The sequence below is a fragment of the Culex quinquefasciatus genome, chromosome 3 (genome assembly GCF_015732765.1).
Source record: "Culex quinquefasciatus strain JHB chromosome 3, VPISU_Cqui_1.0_pri_paternal, whole genome shotgun sequence".
NCBI classification, from domain to species: Eukaryota; Metazoa; Arthropoda; class Insecta; order Diptera; family Culicidae; genus Culex; species Culex quinquefasciatus.
Genome location: NC_051863.1, coordinates 119,642,367 through 119,664,328, shown reverse-complemented (window position 1 = coordinate 119,664,328; position 21,962 = coordinate 119,642,367). Strand labels below are relative to the sequence as shown.

The 21,962-nt window shown below is 36.0% G+C and overlaps 1 protein-coding gene across 1 annotated transcript in view; it reads left to right on the top strand.

Annotated features, from left to right (window-relative positions):
• The window catches only part of LOC6038593 (potassium/sodium hyperpolarization-activated cyclic nucleotide-gated channel 1), a 128,460-nt gene that overhangs the window by 86,543 nt on the left and 19,955 nt on the right, over nucleotides 1–21,962 (top strand). The window contains exons 2-4 of the mRNA XM_038262326.1: nucleotides 6,842–6,993; nucleotides 13,045–13,186; nucleotides 13,514–13,663. Of these exons, the coding sequence (XP_038118254.1) occupies nucleotides 6,842–6,993; nucleotides 13,045–13,186; nucleotides 13,514–13,663 (444 nt within the window). The remainder of the gene's footprint in view (nucleotides 1–6,841; nucleotides 6,994–13,044; nucleotides 13,187–13,513; nucleotides 13,664–21,962) is intronic.

The window sequence follows — 21,962 nt, the reverse complement described above, 5'->3', positions numbered from 1 at the left end:
CGTTTCCCCTGACCTAGACGTGTTTTTCACGTGACATTTATTTGATAATCATTTGAAATAAGCTGATCGCAAGCGAGATTTTTTTCATTCACTTTGGATTCAGCAGAATTTCACTTGGATCTACCCCATTCGACTTTTCCCTTGATTTCATAGTGAAAACCACGTGAGATTAAAATGTATTGGTTATTGAAGATGTTTGATTAAAAAAATACTTATTCGTAAGATGGCGACGGACGAAAACGGTTCAGTTTGCGTTTTCTTTCGTCGAAAACCTGAAAAAAAACTTTTTGGTAAGTATTCAATAGAAAAAACAGTGAAAATTCACAAATTCACATGAAAACTAACATATTTGGCCATGCATTTTCAAGAAATAAAACTCCGACGAAGGATTGGCTCGTGAATTCGTTTTTTTTTCTGAGGACAGACGCTGAATTTACCGATTGATCCGTGAACGTCAGCATAGCTTCTCGTTACCGTACCCAGATCCAGATCATCAAGGTCGAGTCGGCGGAGACCTCCAAGAACCGTCGGCAAGCAGTTTCATACCATCAAAAGCGTTACCGGAATCAGCTACCCGTCGTCGATGCCATTTTTAATAAGGGAAAGTTATGAGTGAAAAGCGCAAAAAATAGATCGGTGGTCCGGTTTTTTTAATGTAATCTGTAATTTGTTATTTGTTTCATAGATCAATAAAAAATGGTTCAAGAAAACTTATAATCGTAATGAAAAATCTTTTAAAATAAATCGAAAATTATATGCAATATTCAGCTCACATGAATATCACTGGAAAACCATTGTAGTTATACAACAAAATCATTTTATATTCACATGCAAACCATTCAAAAGTCATTTGAGCTTTCACGTTAAATTAACGTGTTTTGCATTTGGATTTGCCGGCTCGCTCGATCGATTTTTTTCAAGTGATTTCCACGTGACATTCACAGACTAAGTCGTATGGGGTAGATTCATGTGCAAAACATGTGACATTGCTATGTACCTTTCTTTCAGTGAACGAATTACAGGTTTGACAGTCGAACAACACTTAAGAGCGAGTTTTTCACCGATGTGAAACAGGTCGTATCGAGGTGCTCCGATTTGGATGAAACTTTCAGGGTTTGTTTGTCTATACATGAGATGAACTCATGCCAAATATGAGCCCTCTATGACAAACGGAAGTGGGGTAAAACGGACTTTGAAGTTTGAGGTCCAAAAAACATGAAAAATCTTAAAATTGCTCGCATTTCCGTAAAACTTCATCAATTCCAACTCTCTTAGATGCATTCGAATGGTCTTTTGAGGCCCTTCAAAACGTGCTATAGACATCCAGGATTGGTTTGACTTTTTCTCATAGCTATTGCAAATTACTGTTAAAAATGGATTTTTTTAAACCCTTAATAACTTTTCCCAACAGCCTCCAACACCCATACTCCCATGGGTCAAAAGTTTGGGAATTTCATGGACTATAAGCCTACGGTATTAACTTTTTGGCCAATCGCAGTTTTTCTCATAGTTTGACGATTTTTCTAGAACAAAAATTTTACAACGTTAGTTTTTGCCCTGTAGGCCTCCATAGCGGCACTTTTTGGTCTCAATTTTGACATATTCGGAATCCTCAAAAAAATTTACATTAGGTTGAGGTGTTGTAATTTTGAATTTGATTGTAAAAAATGCCATTTAGAATTAATTAAACTATTATTTAGCATTTTGTCGGATTAAGGATAAAACAACCCAGTCAAATCAATCCGAATTCTGAAACGGAATCTAATTAGAATCGTATACAAATTCCGTTTAAAACGCAACAACCGGTTCCGTGTTCGAACCGGTTGTTGCGTTTGAAACGGAATTTGTATACGATTCTAATTAGATTCCGTTTCAGAATTCGGATTGATTTGACTGGGAAGTTTTCGCCTACTTGATACAGCATTTGACGTATTGTTCACAGGATAAATAAGGTCTATTTCTTTTTTCAAAAATGTTTTATTTAATTATTTTTTAAAGCAAAATTACAACTCCAATACTTCTAACTTACGTGAAATTGTCCGAGGATTCCGAATATGACAAAATTGAGACCAAAAAGTGCCGTCTTCTCGGCATACAGGGCAGAAACTAACGTTGTAAAATGTTTGTTCTAGAAAAACCGTAAAACTATGAGAAAAACTGCAATTGGCCAAAAAGTTAATACCGTAGGCTTATAGTCCATGAAATTCCCTAACTTTTGACCTATGAGAGTATGGGTGTTGGAGGCTGCTGGGAAAAGTTATTAAGGTTTTTAAAAAATCCATTTTCAACAGTAATTTGTAAAAGCTATGAGAAAAAGTCAAACCAATCCTGGATGTCTATAGCACATTTTGAAGGGCTTCAAAAGACCATTCGAATGCATCTAAGAGAGTTGGAATTGATAAAGTTTTACGGAAATGCGAGCAATTTTAAGATTTTTTATGTTTTTTTGACCTCAAACTTCAAAGCCCGTTTTACCCCACTTCCCTTTGTCGTAGAGGGCTCATATTTGGCATGAGTTCATCTCATGTATAGACAAACAAACCCTGAAAGTTTCATCCAAATCGGAGCACCTCGATACGACCTCTAGAACAAACCGAGCAGAATCTACAAATACTGCCTCTTAAAAGTTGGTTTTGTTATTTGTTTTGCAAAACCGCATATTTTTAACGAAAGTGTCAAAAATATTCGTAATCACCTTTTGTCTCTTGGTGGCGCTTTGTGTTAGTATGTGTGTGGTCTATGTTTGAGCACACGATTTTGAGTGAAACTGCATCAATAACTCAAAAGTGATGAAAATGCATATGGGAAATTTATGCGGGCAGTACTCCTATTTGAGAATAGAGACGTGGGGTTACATCGTGTTGCCACCTGGTTTTTTAATGTGCAAGAGTGGAAAAGTAATCGTCTAAAAGTAGACGGCGTCCTACACAGAAAAAAATATGTAAATTTACACAGCACGTAATTGCTGTTTCTTATGTAAACTCACTCAATGTAATGTTGAAATATGATGTAATGAGGAAAAAGTAATGGAAATTACTCCGATGTAAATCTAAATCTAATGTAAATCATGAGTCTAATGGAAACGTTGAGCATGGAAACTCAAATCTGATGAATTTCTACCCGCGTTCGTCTTCCTGTAAATTCCTATTTAATGTAAATCATATATCCAATGTATTTCTGCCAAACGTTGACTTCAAAACTACCCGAACTAAAAATAGTTATATTTGGTTCTCTTTCTATCGCTCTCATACTTCGCTGGCTCACTGCCTGTGCCTCGACCTGAACAAGTTGATGCTTTAGCCGCTCGTTTATAAAATGCGAAGATGGCTCAGTCGGCAGCGGGTAGCAACAGTAACACCGAACATCCTACCCGTCGTCTGTTCGATTCCAGTCCAGCGTTATTCCACTTGGCCGTCGACGAGAAAGCGTCCCCTACCTGTGAAACAACTTTTAGAATCAGAATTTCCTTTTGCTGCCCGCTTCAATAATTTTAAAATAGAACATAGGCCACACCCTTTTCCTACTGCAATCCAAGTCGAGCTTCTCATTCCCATTGGCCAATCAGAATTAGTTGATTTGAAATAATGTAAAATCCAAAACTAATGTAAATTTTCAAAACTAATGTAAATTTCCAATGAATCTAATGTAAATTTCCAATGGATCTAATGGAAATATACATCATTTATCATGATACCTTTTGGTACATGATAAATAATGTAAATTTACAGAAATATTTTTTTCTGTGTATCTCGCCCAGCAAAATGAAGTCGATAAAGTAGTCGGTTTCGATGAGAAAAAGTGGAAAACGTGGTCTAAAAATAGCGTCGCCATCCCCCTATTCCCTCACTTACACTTTTGTTACACTTTTGTTACTAATCAAAGAAATACTTTTGTTACTAATCAAAGAAAATATGCTAAACGACATGCGACACCTAGTGTTGAGTAGCAGAACAGAGCGAAGAATGTCGATTGAAATTTCCGCCCTTTGAGGTTATGTATGCGAATTCTGTTTTGTTAAATTCCAGCGTTCAAAACAACTTTTGAGCAAAAATTCGAACTGATACTTTGTTAACTTTTGATGCTCTATCATTTTAAACAATATTATTTTTTCAAAATTATTTTTTTTTTGAATTTTTTTTATTGCGTTAATTTATAGAGGGCAAAAAGTTTACACTCGTAATACTTGAATTTTTTCTCAAAAGTTGTTCTAAGAGCTGTAAATTCAATTTTTAGTTTGCATTCCTATGTAACCGAACAGCGAAAATTTGAATCGTCATTCTTCGATGCTTTGCGCCATCTGTCGGAATTTTTGAGCTTTTAATCGCGAATTAAAAAATAATAACCAAATATGGACCAGTGGCTGGCGTGGTCGAATGGTTACGCTGTCCGCTTTGTAAGCGGATGATCATTGGTTCGATTCCCAACTGCTCCAGCCTTCCGTCGGATGGGGAATTAAAATGACGGTCCCGGCCTTGGTTACACTTTAATTTTTGAAACAGATAAGAGTAATTTTTTTAAAAGAATGTTGAAAAATTTTGGATTTCTATTTCATCCACCAGTTGGGATACACATCTGTATGTGACGCCACACAAAAAATACCCGGTGTGCCGTTGATCAAAGCGTGACGTGTGACTTGTTGAACAAACCGTACGGTGTACCATTTTACCAACACTGACAGGATGGGCATCGTCAGGCAGTCTTAAATTGAGCAGCATTTTTCTGTTGTTTGTTTTTATGCCAACGGGCACTACCGCTGCCACTACACAGTAGAAGCAATTTTTAAAACCCGTGTTCACTTTATTTTTTTCTCAATTTGTGTTGAATTGGTGGAAGTCGATGTATATTTTCAGATGTCTAAAACCACCATGACTTTTTAACTGTGTCTATGGCAGCATTCCGGGACATTGATCCAGCTGCATCAACCATTCGACAGCCTTTCTTTTTTCCACATGTTCACGGCAGCTTCCGGGTTGTGTTGATTGTGTTGTTGATTGTTGAGCCTCTCTATTTGAGCTACATCGAGGGTTGTAGACTTGCGATGGTTGACTTTTTGTGACTGATGCCATGACGTGCGCGTCGAACTGTGCCAAATCAGCACTTTTGAACGTTCCGCTCGCGCAATAGACTGGCAGGTGCCAGGAACTCGTTTCGGCTGTTGTCGATTCGTTTCCGTTTGATTAAGTTGGTGGAATCTAGTTTAGTTTATTCGAGGTTACAATTTTTCAAATTCTTCAAAACTAAAGGCAACTCACACCTTCGCTGTTTTCACACAATTTCATCTTCTATTTTGATTACAGAATCACTTAAACCCTCCGAGAGGAGCCACTTGCTCGCTGATGAATATCCATTTAATATCTTCCCTCATCATCTTTGTCTCGAGTTCTCCAATTACTATTCTTCATCCCAAGAGTCAACTCTCCTTCTGCAAAGGCGGAAGCATCAGCAAAGCACAACAACAGCAACAACAACAACAACAGTACGTGATTACTATCAGCGGAAGAGTTTACCCTGATGGAAAAATTGAAGCTGAAACCACTTTCTTCCCTTGGAGAACCAAGCTTTTTGCTTGCTTGCTTGTTGATGCTGATGCTGCTGTGCACCGTCATCTCATCGGCTTCTGCTTGAGCAGCTTGCTTCCGGAAGTTTGCTTTCTTCTTCCTCCTCCTCCTCCTTCTCAATTGCTCCCCTCCCACACAAACACACACACGGACCTAAAGTGCTGATAGACGAACGAACGCGACCCAGTCGACGCTTCGTCATCACGCTCACGCCGTTGTTCCTCGGGTTGCATCGTGTGCCTTTGTTGAGGACTCCTTTTGTTGTGCACAACGTTCGCGCGATGTCATCGTATCAGCTGCTGCTGCTTCCTTCTTTGGTGGTTGTTGCTGCTCTTGTTGTTGTTGTGGTGTGGTCCTTCACATGAATTATCTTCTTTCGCCTCAACGACCGGTTTGTGTGGCGCGAGCGCGCGTGATGCGTCCGATAACTTCAACTCGACAATGGAAGCATGCTTGAGGAATATTGTTTTGAAATGAAGGGGCACTTTTTATGCTATCAATATTTGGCAACGGATTTCAAGTTGATGGGGGACGATAATTTTTTCAGCAACTTTGTATGAGTGTTTTTTTTTGGAGTCGAAGTCAGAGTGGGTGGAAGTCGGAGTCAGAGGCACTCCAGAATCACACATTCTTGAAAACATGCCAATAATGATTTCGTAAATTACCTTGAGAAAAAGTCCAAACTCGATTATCCCAGGTTCGATTATCCGAAGAATTTTATGGGACTTAGTTTTTGGTTGCCTATTAAACTAAGAATCACCGCCATTTTGGCCGTCATCTAGGATTTAAATAATCTAAATCGCTTTAGAGTTGTTAAGGGATCATACTTAAAGACATTAAAGCAAAAGTCTGCAAATAAATATCAAAGTAGCTAAATGAAAGCATCTGCACAATTCCCACAAACAACACCTTTCTTTAATGGAGACACATGGTTGATCAAACTAAACAACCACACACAACCAGGTAGGGGAAGCTCGATGAGTTTACGTTCAACTCGATAGCTACCGTTCCGTGTGACTTGGTCCATTTGCATCCGGATTGCAGTGGCTCGTCGACACGAGCAGACCACCGACGAGATTGCCGGGCTCGGCAATTTCGGTCCGTTCCTTCGTCTTCGTCTTCGTTCATTCGTTTAATCAGTGCTAAATTGCATTCCACTTATCCGGTGAACACCCAACATGTCCTGCTTCTGCTACCGCCCAGCATCACCCCCTTAGTGCCTAGTCCCGATTTCGAACCGATTTTAATCAATTTGTGTTTTCGTTTTCTTCTTCTTCTTGCAGCCAAGCTGGACGGTGTCAAGACCTACATGCGCATGAGACGGGTCCCCAACCATCTCCAGGTGAAAGTGATCAAATGGTTCGACTATCTCTGGCTGACGCAAAAGTGCTCAGACGAGGAGAGAGCTGTATCATGTCTTCCTGATAAATTAAAGGTGAGTTGCGTACACGGATTCTGCATTTTTTGTATTCGTCTTCTTCTAACCTTTACGTGAATGTTTCCGAATGGATGATAGCAGGGAGACGAAAAAAGCTAGGAACGCCTCTAAATTATAAAATGCTTTTTTTAGTTTCACATTTATCAAAGAATCCAAATCCTTGACTGTTGGTAACCAAATTTTCATAGTAAAAGTAATTAAATTATTCACCTGGTAAAAAAAACAAAAAACCTTTTAAAAAAATCTAATAGCCTCTAGTTAAACCAAGCCAAATTTTATCTAAAAACAAACAAAGCAGTTTCAGCCCAGAAATGAAACATAATGGTCATTTTGTGTTTTGCATCGGCACCGATATTAAATTGTAAATTAAGAAAAAAAAACTTTCGCGTTCTTTGTAAAGTTGAGGTCCGTTAATTGAAAGAATAGGGTAGAGTAGTCATCAATGAGACACGGGGAACAATGATAAAATGGCTCTCACAATTAGTAGTTTCAACCAATCAGGCTCATATTTTTGGGAAAGGTTCGTCTACAGGATACACGTCTGCCATGATAGTGGCTTTGGTTATGGGCGCTCCCTTGAAAAGTAAATTATGGACAAAAATCTTTTGCTCGAAGGCTGCCATTTACACCAAAACTAAAATTTCTTCAGATTTTTTTCGAAGTTTCGTAAGGAATGAGTTTGGCTACAATGTCCTTTCATTAGGTTTGACAAAAATTTAGAATATACCCAGAATCCAGGGCTGTTCCATTGTTCCCCGTGGGTCCATGGGTAGCAATGAGACACTTTGATTTTTCTTCATTAAACTTTTCAAAATCTATGTAAATTATTCAAAACATGAATTGAAAGTGATTTTTGGCGTATTCATTGAGTTTTATCTCTATTTTACCAAAATATAAAGTTAGTTGGTATGAATATATGGATTTTACAAAATTTAAATACCTTTAAGCATAACTTTTGTTAATTATAGTTTCAAGTTGGCGAAATTGCCGATCTTCAATGGAACAATACAAAAACATAACGTTTTACTGGAAAATTATTGATTTTCGTAGAGTGTCTCATTGTTCCTGCCAAGTGCGTCTACAATGAGACAATTTTATAACTCTGGATGTAGTCGTCAGATCGATCTCTTTTTTTTTTAATGTTAGAATTAAAACAAAGTTAGTGCAACAAAAGCTCATTGAAACATGCTGATGACAAAATTCAAAAATCGTTGAAAGTTAAAACCAAAAGTGTATCATTGATGACTACCCTACCCTTCAGTTAATACTGGTAAAAGGAACATGATACAATACAGTTTTCAGGCTCAAAAAGCCCTAGAAAAGGTCTTGTATTTGCAGTTTTAGAAAGCATTTCTTAAAAGTAGAAATAATACTTCAAAATTTCGGAAAGGTTACGCAAATTAATGTTTTATTGATTAACTCTGGAGTTTATTTATTTATTTATTTATTTATTTTTTTTTGAAAAGATCCAATAAACCAAATTTTCAGTTTTTGCTTTTTGGGTGTTTTTTAATCCCCTGACTCAAGGCGTTTTCAAAACACCCAACAAGCAAAAACTGGAAATTTGGCTTATTTCATATATTTTCAAAAAAAAAACTCCAAAACTGAATTTAACTGTAATTCAATTCATGCATATGTCGGGTGAGTTTTCAAAAAGCCGTAAGAGCCACCGTGAACTCTTACACGAATTTTCGTTTTTCTCGAAAATGAGACAAAATTTCATTTATTTTTAGTGTGGGGCACTTGAAGGACGTGTAGATGAACAATCTCGAGCGTTTTTGATATTAATTTTTCATAAGTAGGTCGAATACCGATGTAAAAAGGACTTTGTTTACCAATGGCTCTTACGGCTTTTTCAAAACTAATTTATTACATTTCTTCAAAATAATTTTCACCATTTTAACAAATTTTAATAAAAACTAATCATCCCGGAACTTTCGATTTCCGGGAAATTGAAAATCTCGAGAATCGTCACCTCATACTCGGAGTGGTTGAAAATATTCATAATTTTTAGCCACCATTGTTGGTCCTCTGAAAATGCAAATGAATTCCATTTTTGCGTATTTATTTCAGGGATTTCACCATCCATAAACGACGTGGACACTTGTCTAATGTGTTTTTTTAAATAATGTTTATGGGCAGTTTCGGATGGAGTTTTACATTTTGAACAATAATTTACACATTTTAAAGCTAGCTCAGATAAAAATTGAATTTTGGTTACTGATTTACCGAATTAAAGTTTTGCTTAAAATAACAAAGAAACAAAACATTAAATGCCATTTTAAGTCTTCTTGTGTTTTGTATCAAAATTGTGAGTCTTCCACGGTTGATCTTCAACTACGGAGGATATTTTTACAGTTTTCCTTGGTGATTACCGAAGTCTTTCAAACATAAAAAAAAAATCAAAACACAAAGAATTTATTGATATTCATGTCTAACCATTATTTTAACACTTGTTGATTACATTTCTCACTATGCTGGATAAAATTTATTTGGATTAGCTGCAGTCAAAAATGCAAATAATTATATAATCGATGTTTTTAACTCAGAAAAACACAGGGCTGTATTTTCATGAAATAAAGTTAGTAATTAGATAAATAAATATTATAAACTTTGAGTTAAATACTAAAAGTTTTAATAAAAGATGATAAAAAATTATGTATAAATAATGTCCTTGGAAAAATGTAGTCAGAATTGTCCTACTATAATACATCAATAGATTGTCTCCCCTCCCACTAACATTTACACACAAGATCCTCTGTAATTACTCTCAGCTTTAAGTACAATGTAAATACAAAAGCCGACTCGGTCCTAACCAGGTCCCAGTACCGAAAAGGACCAAATAAAGATAATTTTATGATAAAAAAATACATCAATAATTCAAGCACAATATTTTAAATGGGCCTGTGGGTGTTTGTTAACAAACAGTCAACCCTGCTTATGGAAAACACAAACATTCAATGAAGCGAACTTAAATGAAAATAATTAAAAAAAATAGATTTTTTAAATGGAATAAAATTTCCCACAAAAAAATATTCTTATTATTAAAACACTAATGTGCAATTCTCTACGAAATATGCTGATTGCGACCATTTTTATTCTTTTTTTATTTGGCCACAGAAGCTATTTTGTGTCATTGGTTCACCCATACAAGTTTCCCTAAAATTTTGGAAGCTGTCTAGTAGAGTGACAAGAAACTGAAAATTTTGGAAAATCTCAAGAGATACCGCTGGTTCAATTGTTTAGGCAAAAATAAGTAACTGTGCCAATTTTGAGCCAAATCGGTGTAGGATTAAGGGTCGCGATCTGATAAAAATAAATGGAAAAATAATTATGCTAGGCGTCATCCACAAAGTACGTGATAAAAAAAGAGAAGAAACAGAGTTTTCGATGATAGATTTAGTATGCTTAAATCATAAGATTTTCAAAAAAACTGTTGATGGTGATTTCTATCGCTAAAACATTCTACAAAATAAAAATCTACACTGAAAAAAAATAAAAGTATCAAATTCCTAAATTCTAGGAATTTTGGCTCCTTTCCTTATTAAGTAATCAAAAAACCCGATTACTAAATAAGGAAAAGAGGCAAAATTCCTAGAATAAAGGAATTTGGTACTATTTTTTATTTCAGTGTAAACACAACCTGTAAAATTCAAAACTTTCTCGATTGAACTCCGAATTTATAAATAATCCTATACAAGGGTCCTGATTTTCGGTTCAATGATTAGAAACCACTCACTCATCACCTATCCATTCGTCGCCTATTCCAACCCGCGAGCATTCATGAGCGAATGAGACTCGCATACAGCCAGCGAGTGGCCCGAACTGTTCACTCAGCGAACAAATACATCGTGAAAATATTTGCCTACTCCGTCGCTCGACGACACTCACACACTAACATGCTCAGCGAAGAGCGATTTTCACAAAATGCCAGCGCTGCAGTCTTTTTGTCTTCACGCCCTCAGTTTGCCATCAATTTGATTTTTTCTTGGTGGAAGTTTCTTTGAATCGTGTCTGTAATATTATGAAATTAAAATAAATGCACAATTTTTGATAACATTGATTTTAAGCAACCCAAATCAATGAGTATAACGCAGCGCATCAGAGAAAAAATGTTGTTTATGGGTTGTTTTCGACTGGTATACTTGTTGCGAGTTGTTTGTGGCTTTCTCAGTCAATAAAACAAATCAAACGATTTTGTTGTTTGAAATTGCCCGACGTTTCGGCTCGGGTTTGAGCCTTTTTCAAGGGAAATTATGGTCAAACCCGAGCCGAAACGTCGGGCAATTTCAAACAACAAAATCGTTTGATTTGTTTTATTGACTGAGAAAGCCACAAACAACTCGCAGAAAAAATGTTTTCAGTTCAGAGTGATCGGAGCCGGTCGGCCTGCCTGAGCCGTTCGGAGACTGAGCCGATCAGAGAGAGAAGGAGAGTAGAAGAGAGTGTTCGGGAGCGAATGGTGTGAAAATGACAAACAGTAGGAATTCATTTGGCCGATTTTAGCGTGACATACTTTATGGATGACGCCTTATGTATTTTATACGACTTTTAAAAAAAACCACTCGTAAACAATATTGACAGCGCTTCTGGCGGTGACTTCAAGTACCTGCATGCAGTGTTGGAATTCGAGCGAGAAAAAGGAAAGCATTTCTCGCTCGCGAGCGAGGGTAAGAACTTGTCGTACTCGCACTCACATTTTCGTTCGCGTTCTCGCTCTCGCCGCGAGCGCCTCGTGCTAGCCGTTCGTCCCAAGCTAGCAATATGTTTATCAGGCTTATGAATACGAACCAGGCAATGTTATAGAAGTGTATCTTTAATTCAATGTGTTGTTTTTTTTGTTTCTAACACGAAAAAAAAACGAAACTATTGGCACTACGCCCCCCGGGGCATGGCCTTCCTCTAACGTGGGATTTCTGCTCCAGCGCCTCTGACGAGACAGGAGAAACCGGGACCGACGTTTTACTTCACCATCCGATAGAAGCTCAGTGGATAAGGCGGGAATCGAACCCGCGTCTCATAGCATCATCGGGATCGGCAGCCGAAGCCGCTACCCCTGCGCCACGAGACCCACCGTTCAACTTCTAACACGTTCAACTTCTCGTGAATGGGCAATTCTGGCTCGCGAGCTTTCCCGTTCGCGAGCGGAGGAGAGTACGGGCAATCGGTGAGTTTCTCTCGGCATCTCGAGACTCGCGGTGAGAACTCGAGAGAGAGAAATTTTTCTCGCGAGAGCGCGATAATACCAACACTGCCTGCATGTGTATCAAATCCTTGATGCTGATGCGATTGCGAAGGCACTTGCTCAGAACTTTAGCAGAAGGTGTTGATTACGTCGGTCGAAGCAACACACCAATCCTTCGTCCCCATCGTCATCGCCCACTTTTTGCTCAGCTCAGTTCGGCATCCCTGATTGAGCAAACTCAATTACTCGATCCTTCAGCATGAGTGTATGAGGCGTGGGTGTTACAAGTACGGAAAAACAAAAACAAAAATCACAAAACAGCAAAGGGGTATGGATTATCGAAACCGTTTAGGCGAAAACCCAGAACAAGATTTAGCGCAATTCATGGGCTCGATTCGTCGAAGAAGTGAATTGGCCGGGCAGCAGGTGGAAAGGGAGGGGTGGGCGGCGCGCGTCTAATGAATGGGCTTTTGTTCTTTTGTGTTTTGCTCTCGTGACGGGGCTTCACATGAACGACTTCTGATGAAACCGATTAAGGGGCTGGGGAACGATTCCTGAATGACTAGGCAATTTGCACCGTTTGACACGACAGAAAGAAAGAGTTGGTTGGTAACTTTGAAGTGTGTGTTGAGATTGATTGAAAAAAATGGTTTGCTTAACAAGCTGCTGTGATTTCTGAGGGTTAATCGTTGACTTAGAATGTTTGTTTTTCAAGTATTGAAGAATTTTGTTACGTAACTATCCCCTGCAGTCAACGCGGAACTATCCAACAAAACCCTGCAAACCTCAACCAATTGTGCAATCAATACACGCCCTAATCAATGCTTTCTATTCTTTTCTTCTCCTTTTCTTCCCACCCACAGGCTGAAATAGCTATAAATGTTCATTTAGATACACTTAAGCGAGTAGAAATTTTTCAAAATACCGAAGCGGGCTTTCTGTGCGAGTTGGTGTTAAAGCTAAGGCCGGTGCTGTTCTCCCCGGGCGACTTCATCTGTCGGAAAGGTAAGTTCCGAGGGTTTTTTTAGCCTCCCGTTCGAAGGCTTTTGATTGCAGAAATCCTAACATAATTAGCTTTTTGGCACGAACATGATGACGTCCGTTCTTGGAAGGAACCAGCAGCATACGTGACGTGCAGTCGAGATGCTACAAACGGTTTTCAACGACGTTCTGTTAGGCGGATCTATAAAAAGTTTATTCTCTGGAAAAGTGAAATTTTATTTACTTCTTCATTCTATTACTTGTATAAACTTCTTTTGATTTTTTCTGATCAATTTTACCAACAAATATTCAAAATCTATGCTTTCTGCTCTATTTTTCTTCTTCTCGTAGGTGAAGTCGGCAAAGAGATGTACATAGTGAATCGAGGGCGGCTGCAGGTGGTCGCGGACAACGGCAAAACGGTGATGGCATCACTCAAGGCCGGCTCGTACTTTGGCGAGATCAGTATCCTCAACATGGGTACGGCAGGTAAAGCGCTCGGTAAATATGATAGCCAAGCAAAATACTGTTGGTATTGACGTGTTGTATTTGTTCTTCTCCAAAAAAAATCAAAAAACCACGTTCCACGTTCACTACAAGCTAAAAATCAAAATCAAACCGAATGTCAAAAAAGAAACCGAATGAAATCCAAACAAACAAAAAAATGCTCGAAACCCGAAACTCCCATCACAATGAAGAAGTGTGTACATATGATAGGACCACAACTGCAACCTAGCGCGCGACTTCGACTTCCTTCAACTGCTCTCCGCACCAAACCAAAAACGCACGAAGCTCTAGAGTGGCATTATGGCACGAGACGCGAACCACGTTCCGCGTGGAGGAAAAAAAAGCACTAAAACATTCACTCGAAAGCTCGAAATTGCACGAACAAACAAAAAACACAAAATCACACATAACCCTGGCACTTAGAAGAACCGTAGAGTCAGAGACAAATCGTAAAAAGTTGTAGGGTTTAATCGTCCTTTTGCTGACGAAGAGCGAGAGCTGGGAGAAAGGATTTGCACACACACAGGCAGACAAAACATACACACAAACGCATACCCAAACAAGCTAGTTCAGTCGTGAGATGCATTAATGATCACACATGTGACGGTAGAAAATAGACTGATGCTTTTTTGGAAGCAGAATCAAAGTTCAAAGTTCATAACACGTGTCTGATTTTCGTTTACAACTGCACGGAAAAAAGTGATGATATTATTACATTTGGAAATGGTGACCGATTTTGTGTCAAAAATGTGTAATTTTACGTAAGGAACTGATGATTTTTTTTATCATTTTCTGTTGAATTTAACTTGTTTACACAGTTTTTTTTAAATAAAATTACTCAAAAAAGAGGTAATATTCAACCAACTCTAATAATTTTCAACCTTCCTAAATACAACTTTTTTTAACTGTGTGTTCAATCGTTGAAAAATGCACTCTCATTTGCAAAAGAAAACCCAGATTACATCTGAAACATAGTCAAAATTAAGTGAAAACTTGGTGCATTTTTAAATACTTTTGAAAAGTATCACAGTCATCCCACAAAATTCGAAACTATTCCTAAATACCGTCATCAGGGGTGGCATTGAGTCATACAAATTTCAGCATTTTTGTAAGGCCCAATCTCACCCCACAGACCCAATGTCAAACCTGATGACGGTACCTGGAAATTTGTCTGTGCTTCCACGGAAGAATTTATTCATGAGAATGGTGCATTTGCACTATAGCCGTGAATATATTACTTAGTGATTCTCAAATTCATGAACACAATTCACGATTTCAGGAATTGACATTTTTCCGTGTGTGTTAGTTTTTATTATTGAGTCACTAATCAAAATTTGAGAGGTAGCTCACGAGGAAAGGATTGCGTACAGGTCAAATTCAAAGAAACGATTTGATACTTGTAGTTGTGATATCTATATATTTTAAAATTACCCAATAAAAAAATCATATTATTATTACATCTCAGAATGGGTACAACATTCACGTCAGAAAAAAATTGTAATTTTACCTGTCAAAATCTGTAATTTCACCACTACTTTAATAATGCTTTGCCACTTTATCAGTTTAAATTGAGGTAATATGACACCTTTCAAATTTACACTTTTTAACTATAGGGGAGGGTGGGGAGACTTGATCCCCTTTTTGTATCGCACATAACTCTGTCAATTTCTCACAAAACTATGAACTTTTTGCATGAATTGAAAGCTTAAACATTCAACTATGTTTTGCTGATAAGGGTATTTCATCAGAATAACTCATCGAATCATGCCAAGCGTTTTAAAAAATATTTTACACCGGCATTTTCAAATGTTGGGGGTAATTTGATCCCCCTTTCAACATTTTGAAGAAATCTGAAGCAAAATGTTTATTATTCATCCAAACTTTTAATTTTCTATAAGTTACAGCAATTTCACACTACACATGTATGTTTGTGTTCAAAATATAACAAGTTTAGCATGCAAAATATTTAAAAACTTAAAATTTACTTTTTAGACAAAAATTGGGCATGTTTACAAAAGCTGGTAATTTTTGTTTACAAAACTTTTGAAAAATGGTTCAAATTGCAGTAAGTTATGTACAACTATACTAAAGGAAACTATGTACGAAAACCCAGCCCAATTATTTAATCTTGAGGCTGACTCCAGTGACTTTAAAAATGCAGGGATCAAGTCTCCCTAAACGCACTTTTTTTTAAATAATTGATTGTAAAAATAGTACGACGATAAATTTAACGTCAAATGCGTAAAGGTTTTGGAGTTGATATGTTTATCAAACAATTCACGTATAAAATATATTTTTTTGAATAATTTTTGAGTGTTTTTTACACTTTTAAAAACAAAGAAAAAAGATCTCTTGGAAGTTTTTTGCAGCACTTTTTAGAAAAATGTGTGTTACTCAACCCAAACATTTTTTAATTTTTTTCTTTGTTTTCTACGATGATTTTTACTCAATTTCGCACAACTTTCTAGAACAAAACAAATTTTTTTACCCACATGCTGACGAGATACAGGCTTGGGATCAAGTGTCCCCGGGGATCAAGTCTCCCCACTCTCCCCTACGCTGAAAACAAGTTCACAACACTGTTTGATCAATGTTATAGTCGAAATAAAAACAGTTATTTTAAAAATCATACACTTGCATTGTATTTTTAAATATTTTTTTTAGATTTCTTGAAAAGTTATAGAAACATTCATATTATTGTTTAAGCACAGATAAAATGATTTAAATTTTATTTCAAATCCATCAATCAATAATTTGAATCTATTTCAGCCTGTGTAATACACAATTGACAGCTGACCTAAATTTTAAGTGATATCAGTTTTTTTTTGAAATGAACTGTAACAAATTTAAAACAAATTGAACCGTGTTAAAATTAAAAATTGAATTGATATTAAATCTGGACAGAAAAAGCAAAAAAAAATGTTTTCACATAATATAATAAAACAAATACCTAAATAAACATATTTTAACATCGATAATCGTATTCAGCATGTTAAAACTCATTATAAAATACATTTGGGTCATGCCAGGTCAAATGGGTACACTTTTGGACTCGACCTTCACCGATTTGGACCAAACTTGGAGGGATCTATCGATAGTTTAAAGAAATCCAAAGTTTGGTTCTGATTGGAACTTCCCACTATTTTTGATGATTTTTTTAAAATCTTTTCTTTCTTTTAATCATAACTTTGCAACTATTTGAGCAAAAGACTTTTTACAGATTGCATTTATAAAAAAATGCTCAAGAAATTCGATAGAAATAAAATTTTAACCCTTCAATGCCTCCTTATATTATATTTTAACGTTTTAAGTATTAAAATTCAGTTTTGACAAATTCCTTATATTTGTATTAACATAAAAAAGAGGACGGTGCCAAAAATAGAGATGTTTCAATCAGGACCAAACTTTGGATTTCTGTTAACTATTGATAGATGAACGTTTCCTCCAAGTTTGGTCCAAATCGGTGAAGGTTGAGTCCAAAAGTGTTCCCAGTTGACATGGAATGACTTATTTTAAATATGATTAAAATGCCTCTGCAAAAATTGCGTAACATATTTTTTTCTGAAATACTTAGATTTTCCGAAAACTTATGATGAAATAAAATTATACTGGTGTATTATGTTTTAAATAACACTCATTTAATTGGAATAATGAAAACCAAGGTTGGACATTTTATTTATTTTTTCTGATGGTCAAGGGACATAAACTTTGAAAAATATTTGTGTTTCAGCATGTTTTGAAGTATCATTACTTGAACATGGTTTCTAAATACTCTAGTTTTTTTGTATTTTTTTTAATTTTCAATGTAAAATACTTTGAATTTCTATAGTTTGCAATATGGGTCTTATACAACGCGGAATTTGGAATTGACTTTAACTTTATTTAAATTTTAATTCATTGAATGATTGATTCATTGTTTGTTTATTTGATCAATTTTCCTTGGACAGGAAAAGCCACTAGAATGTTGACATAAAAACCTGCTTTTTTTGGTAAAAGGAAAGTAAGAGGAATTGACACTTAAATATCAAAGAAAAACAAGAATTTTGTGAAAATTTATTTTAAACCAAGATTTGAAGAAGTTGAAGAAGAAATTTCACTTCGAATAATCGAATCACAAAAAATACTATGTCTTATTTTTGACTGTCTAGTTTAAATATGACCCCAAACTATTCGGTGAGTGTAAAATATAAAAACAATGCATTTTTATTTAATAGGAAATCAAAGATTTAAATTTTACTAAAACGGGGTCGCAAAACTTGAATTTGATATTAAAAGTAAGAATCGGATAATCGAGGCTTCGGATAGTGTGTACACTTTGTAGTAAATGTTGTATAACAAATTGTAATACAGAGATTATCTTTACAATAATTGACATCGTTTAAAACCCATAAAACATGCAATATTAAAAATGTGTTTCTTTGAACTTTTAAAATCTAGGATGATTTTCTGCAATAAAATCATTTTAAGACGTTACATTTAATGACTTAGCATCGCTTATCTCCGATATAAATATCGAACCTTTGCAGTAAAATTGTTTTTTTTTGAAAATAATACTTCAAGGTTTGATCAAAATAAATAATAATAAGGAACATTTAGAAGTTCCTACTGTATTTGAAAGTATAGTATAGTTTAAACTATACACATGTACAATTATATTTTTCAGAAAATATTTTTTGTTCAAGCAATGATTAAGTTTAAATGTTAAATGTAATCAACATTTTTTGAGGAAATTAAAGGAATAAAAGAAAAATGAAAATGTGAATTGAAATCAGAAAGAGAATAAAAAAAAATCATCATATCATGCAATGGAACGTGGAAGTTACCAGTGTCATATAACATCATAAAATCATGTTAAAGGTATAATGTAGCAGTTTGTAGTTAGTTTGTACAAGTGTTCGTTTTTTTAAATACAATTATTGTGTAGTTTTGTTTGTGTTATTGTGACGAGAGTTGATCAAGTTAACATGTGTTACCATTTTTGTGTGTGCTATTTTGAGTGTTTAGTACATTTATCATAGTTTGTTTTATAATCAGCTATATTAATCAAGTGGTAAAAACTAATGAACAATACATTGTTTTATGCGAATTTATTGAAACAAAGCATTATTTTTCAACACATATTGAGTATCAACATTATTTGAAAAAGGTCGGTTCGTAACAAACAAAAGCATCCCATTCCTCGTGGGCTACTTTCTGCCACATTTCGACAAGCAAACAAGAAAAAATCAACTCCGAAAATCTCTTTTTGTCCTCTCCGCATACCAGTCCCTTCCAAGGACTGTCCATTCTAACCGTCAAGCTCTAGCTAACGGTGAAGCCTTTTCTACTAACCAAAAGTCAACGTTAAAAATCTCCAAATCTCTTCGGATCGTTTGCATAATTCTACTTTTTAAACCCAAATGTGTGTGCGTGTGTCTGTTTTTCGGGGGGCACGACTCCAGTTCTTTCCCAGCTCATTTGCTCTTGAAGTAGAACCCCTCCAAAATTCATTCGAAACATCCAAGTAGAAGCCCTTTTCCTTTCAAACTACTTTGTCCGGCAAATCCTTGCCCCTTTCTGAATCTTTTCACTGAAAGAATTCTACACATTCAATGCTCTAGGTTAGGCTGGCTTAACAAATTTGACTTTTCGTGGGTTTTAAATTTAAGCTCAAGTGAATCATGCTATCAAACGACGTTTTTTTTACGTTAATTAAGGTTTGCTTAAGCTTAGATTTAACTCATATCAATGAAATATTTGAACCAGTTTATTACACGTCAGGTACAGTTCAATACAAAAAGTAAACACTCTCTATAAAATAAGTGCAACTACTTCTACTCCTAGCCGAGTCATTCGCTAGCCACGTGTGTCGCTACCATAGAAGCCACAGAGCCATAAAAGACAGAAACAAAGCAAAATTAAACGCTGACTTAAAAATGTTTAGAGGAGCGAGCAAACATTCGAAAATCATCAAAGTATCAGATATCTTTATTAAAAACCATCTCTATTGAAATGCTTTGCTTGGCTATAATACCTTACCATAATCGAATCGAAATCGAAAACTCATTCGTTTGTTCGTATATTTCTCATAGGTATAAGTCTCCATCGCCACTCATGTTTCGCTATTTTCCTCTCAACTTATCTCCAAGACTTTCTCTCTGTCTATCTCTGTCTATCTATTTATCTTTGTCATTAATCTCATCAATTTGTGTGTACGGTTTGTTGTCTGTGTCGTTCGTTTTCTTCTACCTCCACAACCAATCCACTAACGTTACCATCACCACCGTAGAAAGTCTTTTGTAGGGACTTTTAGTCTATTTTTACTTGATTTTACGCCCGGAGAAAACTTTTTGATACAATCAATTATATGCTCTTTGAAAGCGTGCCTATTCCTCTCTATCTCTGTCTCTATCGCAGGATGTCAACCATTCTTTCTGTTTATTGTACTCTTTGTTGTCATTTTCTTTATAATTTTTGTACCTTTTTTGTCTCATCATGTTTACAAAGTTTACAGACACGCTTTCATTACGTTTCATATCAATGTAATCTTTTCTAAAATCTCTGATTTGCTTGACCAACTCAATTCGACACTAGTGCACTCGAGCATTAAACTTGTTTTCATCGTACGAGCAAAGCTGAACCTTCTGTACTCTTTAGACAGAGCTCGATGCTTAGAAAACTAGATTGGACTAATCCTTCTAGTTGAATTGTCACCAAAGCTGATGTGGTTTTCCCCCTTCCCCACCAGTGTTGTGTTAGATTGGATCTCCTGAGGGGATATGAAATGCACAACTAATTGAATTCTTTCAAATTTCTTGATGCAGGAAAATATAGGAGCTAGTGAAAATATTTGCTAATTTTTGAGGACCATGACAGAGCTCACTCTAGTTGAACAATTCATGTTCAAACAAATTTCCTCAGTACTTTTCAGTACTTTTTACCATCCATTTGAGTGCTGTAAAGTTAAGCTTTGTTTTTTCCAGCACTCGTCGTATTTAATCAACTCGCGTTATTGCAACTTGCAACAATTACTAACGTCAAGATTCGGAATCCGGACACTTAGTAGCATATTATTTTTGTTATAGCTGGCAAAAGATCATGTAATAAGTTGGAAATGTAGAAATATCATAAAGATGTAGTATAAACAGTCAGTTTTAAGATAACACATGCAAAATATGTCTTTTCTAACAATTTTTCATCAGAATTTCAAAATTTAAATGACTTGTTGTGCTTCGAATCCTGGACACTGCTAAAAGCTGATTCGAATTCCGGACACTTTTGATTCGAATTCCGGACACTCGTTTTTGCTTATGAATCACTCAAATTTGGGCTGAAATTTAAGTGAATGACATTCTTTAGATCTCAAACAAGCTGTTGACATCAAAACAATCGATATTTTGTATAAAAAAATTGGTAGAATTTAAGGAAATCAGAACCATAAATTTCTGCTTTGCCGGTGCTTCGAACGCCTATGAAATATTTCAGCGAAATGTTTCACAGTTTTAGTAAACTTATTATTCATTTTATTCAATTGTTTTGGCACAAACTACAGCGTTCAAACATACATTGAAAGAAAGTTTATGTAAGAATTCATCAAATAACACAGTTTTGACATTCATAATGCGAACTTATATACAAATAATTGATAACACAAGATGAGGTGTCCGGGTTTCGAAGCGTCCGGGAATTCGAATGATTACGTAATCAAAAATAAAAAGTGCTTAAAGCAAAAATATTCAAAATTTAAATCAAGCTCATCAATCTAAAATTAAATCACGTACGTCGATTGGGACTTGATTGGATCTAATTCAAAATTCACAAACCTTTGTTTTCCCATGAACTGCTCTGGCCAAACTGCATCACTAGATAGACCGGTACTACAATGTATATTTGAATAATTTTTGCAACAATGTCACAAAATACCAATCTCGTGCAATCCCTGCCGATGTGGAAATAAATAAATTACAGTTCGGACGTTGGTGCTGTCAACCATAAAATGTAATTTACAAATGACCCTACATTGCAGTGCAACCATATGCAACCCTACCCCAGCCCGTATGCTGTGTGTCAAATTTACCCCACTGTTGGTGTTGGTGAGAAACTTTCAACCCAAAGACTGAAACAGAACAACAACCCCCTACCGAACTTTGCGTGCACCAAATTATTAGTCAGACAATTTCAAAATTAAGGGGGTGTAGCCCGGAAAACCACAACCAAAGTTCAAAGTCCATTTTACACGTGGTTTTCCGATTTGCAAACTCTCTTGCTCGACTCTTTTCGTTTCGGGCCGAGGAGTCTCAGTGTGTTTGCAATG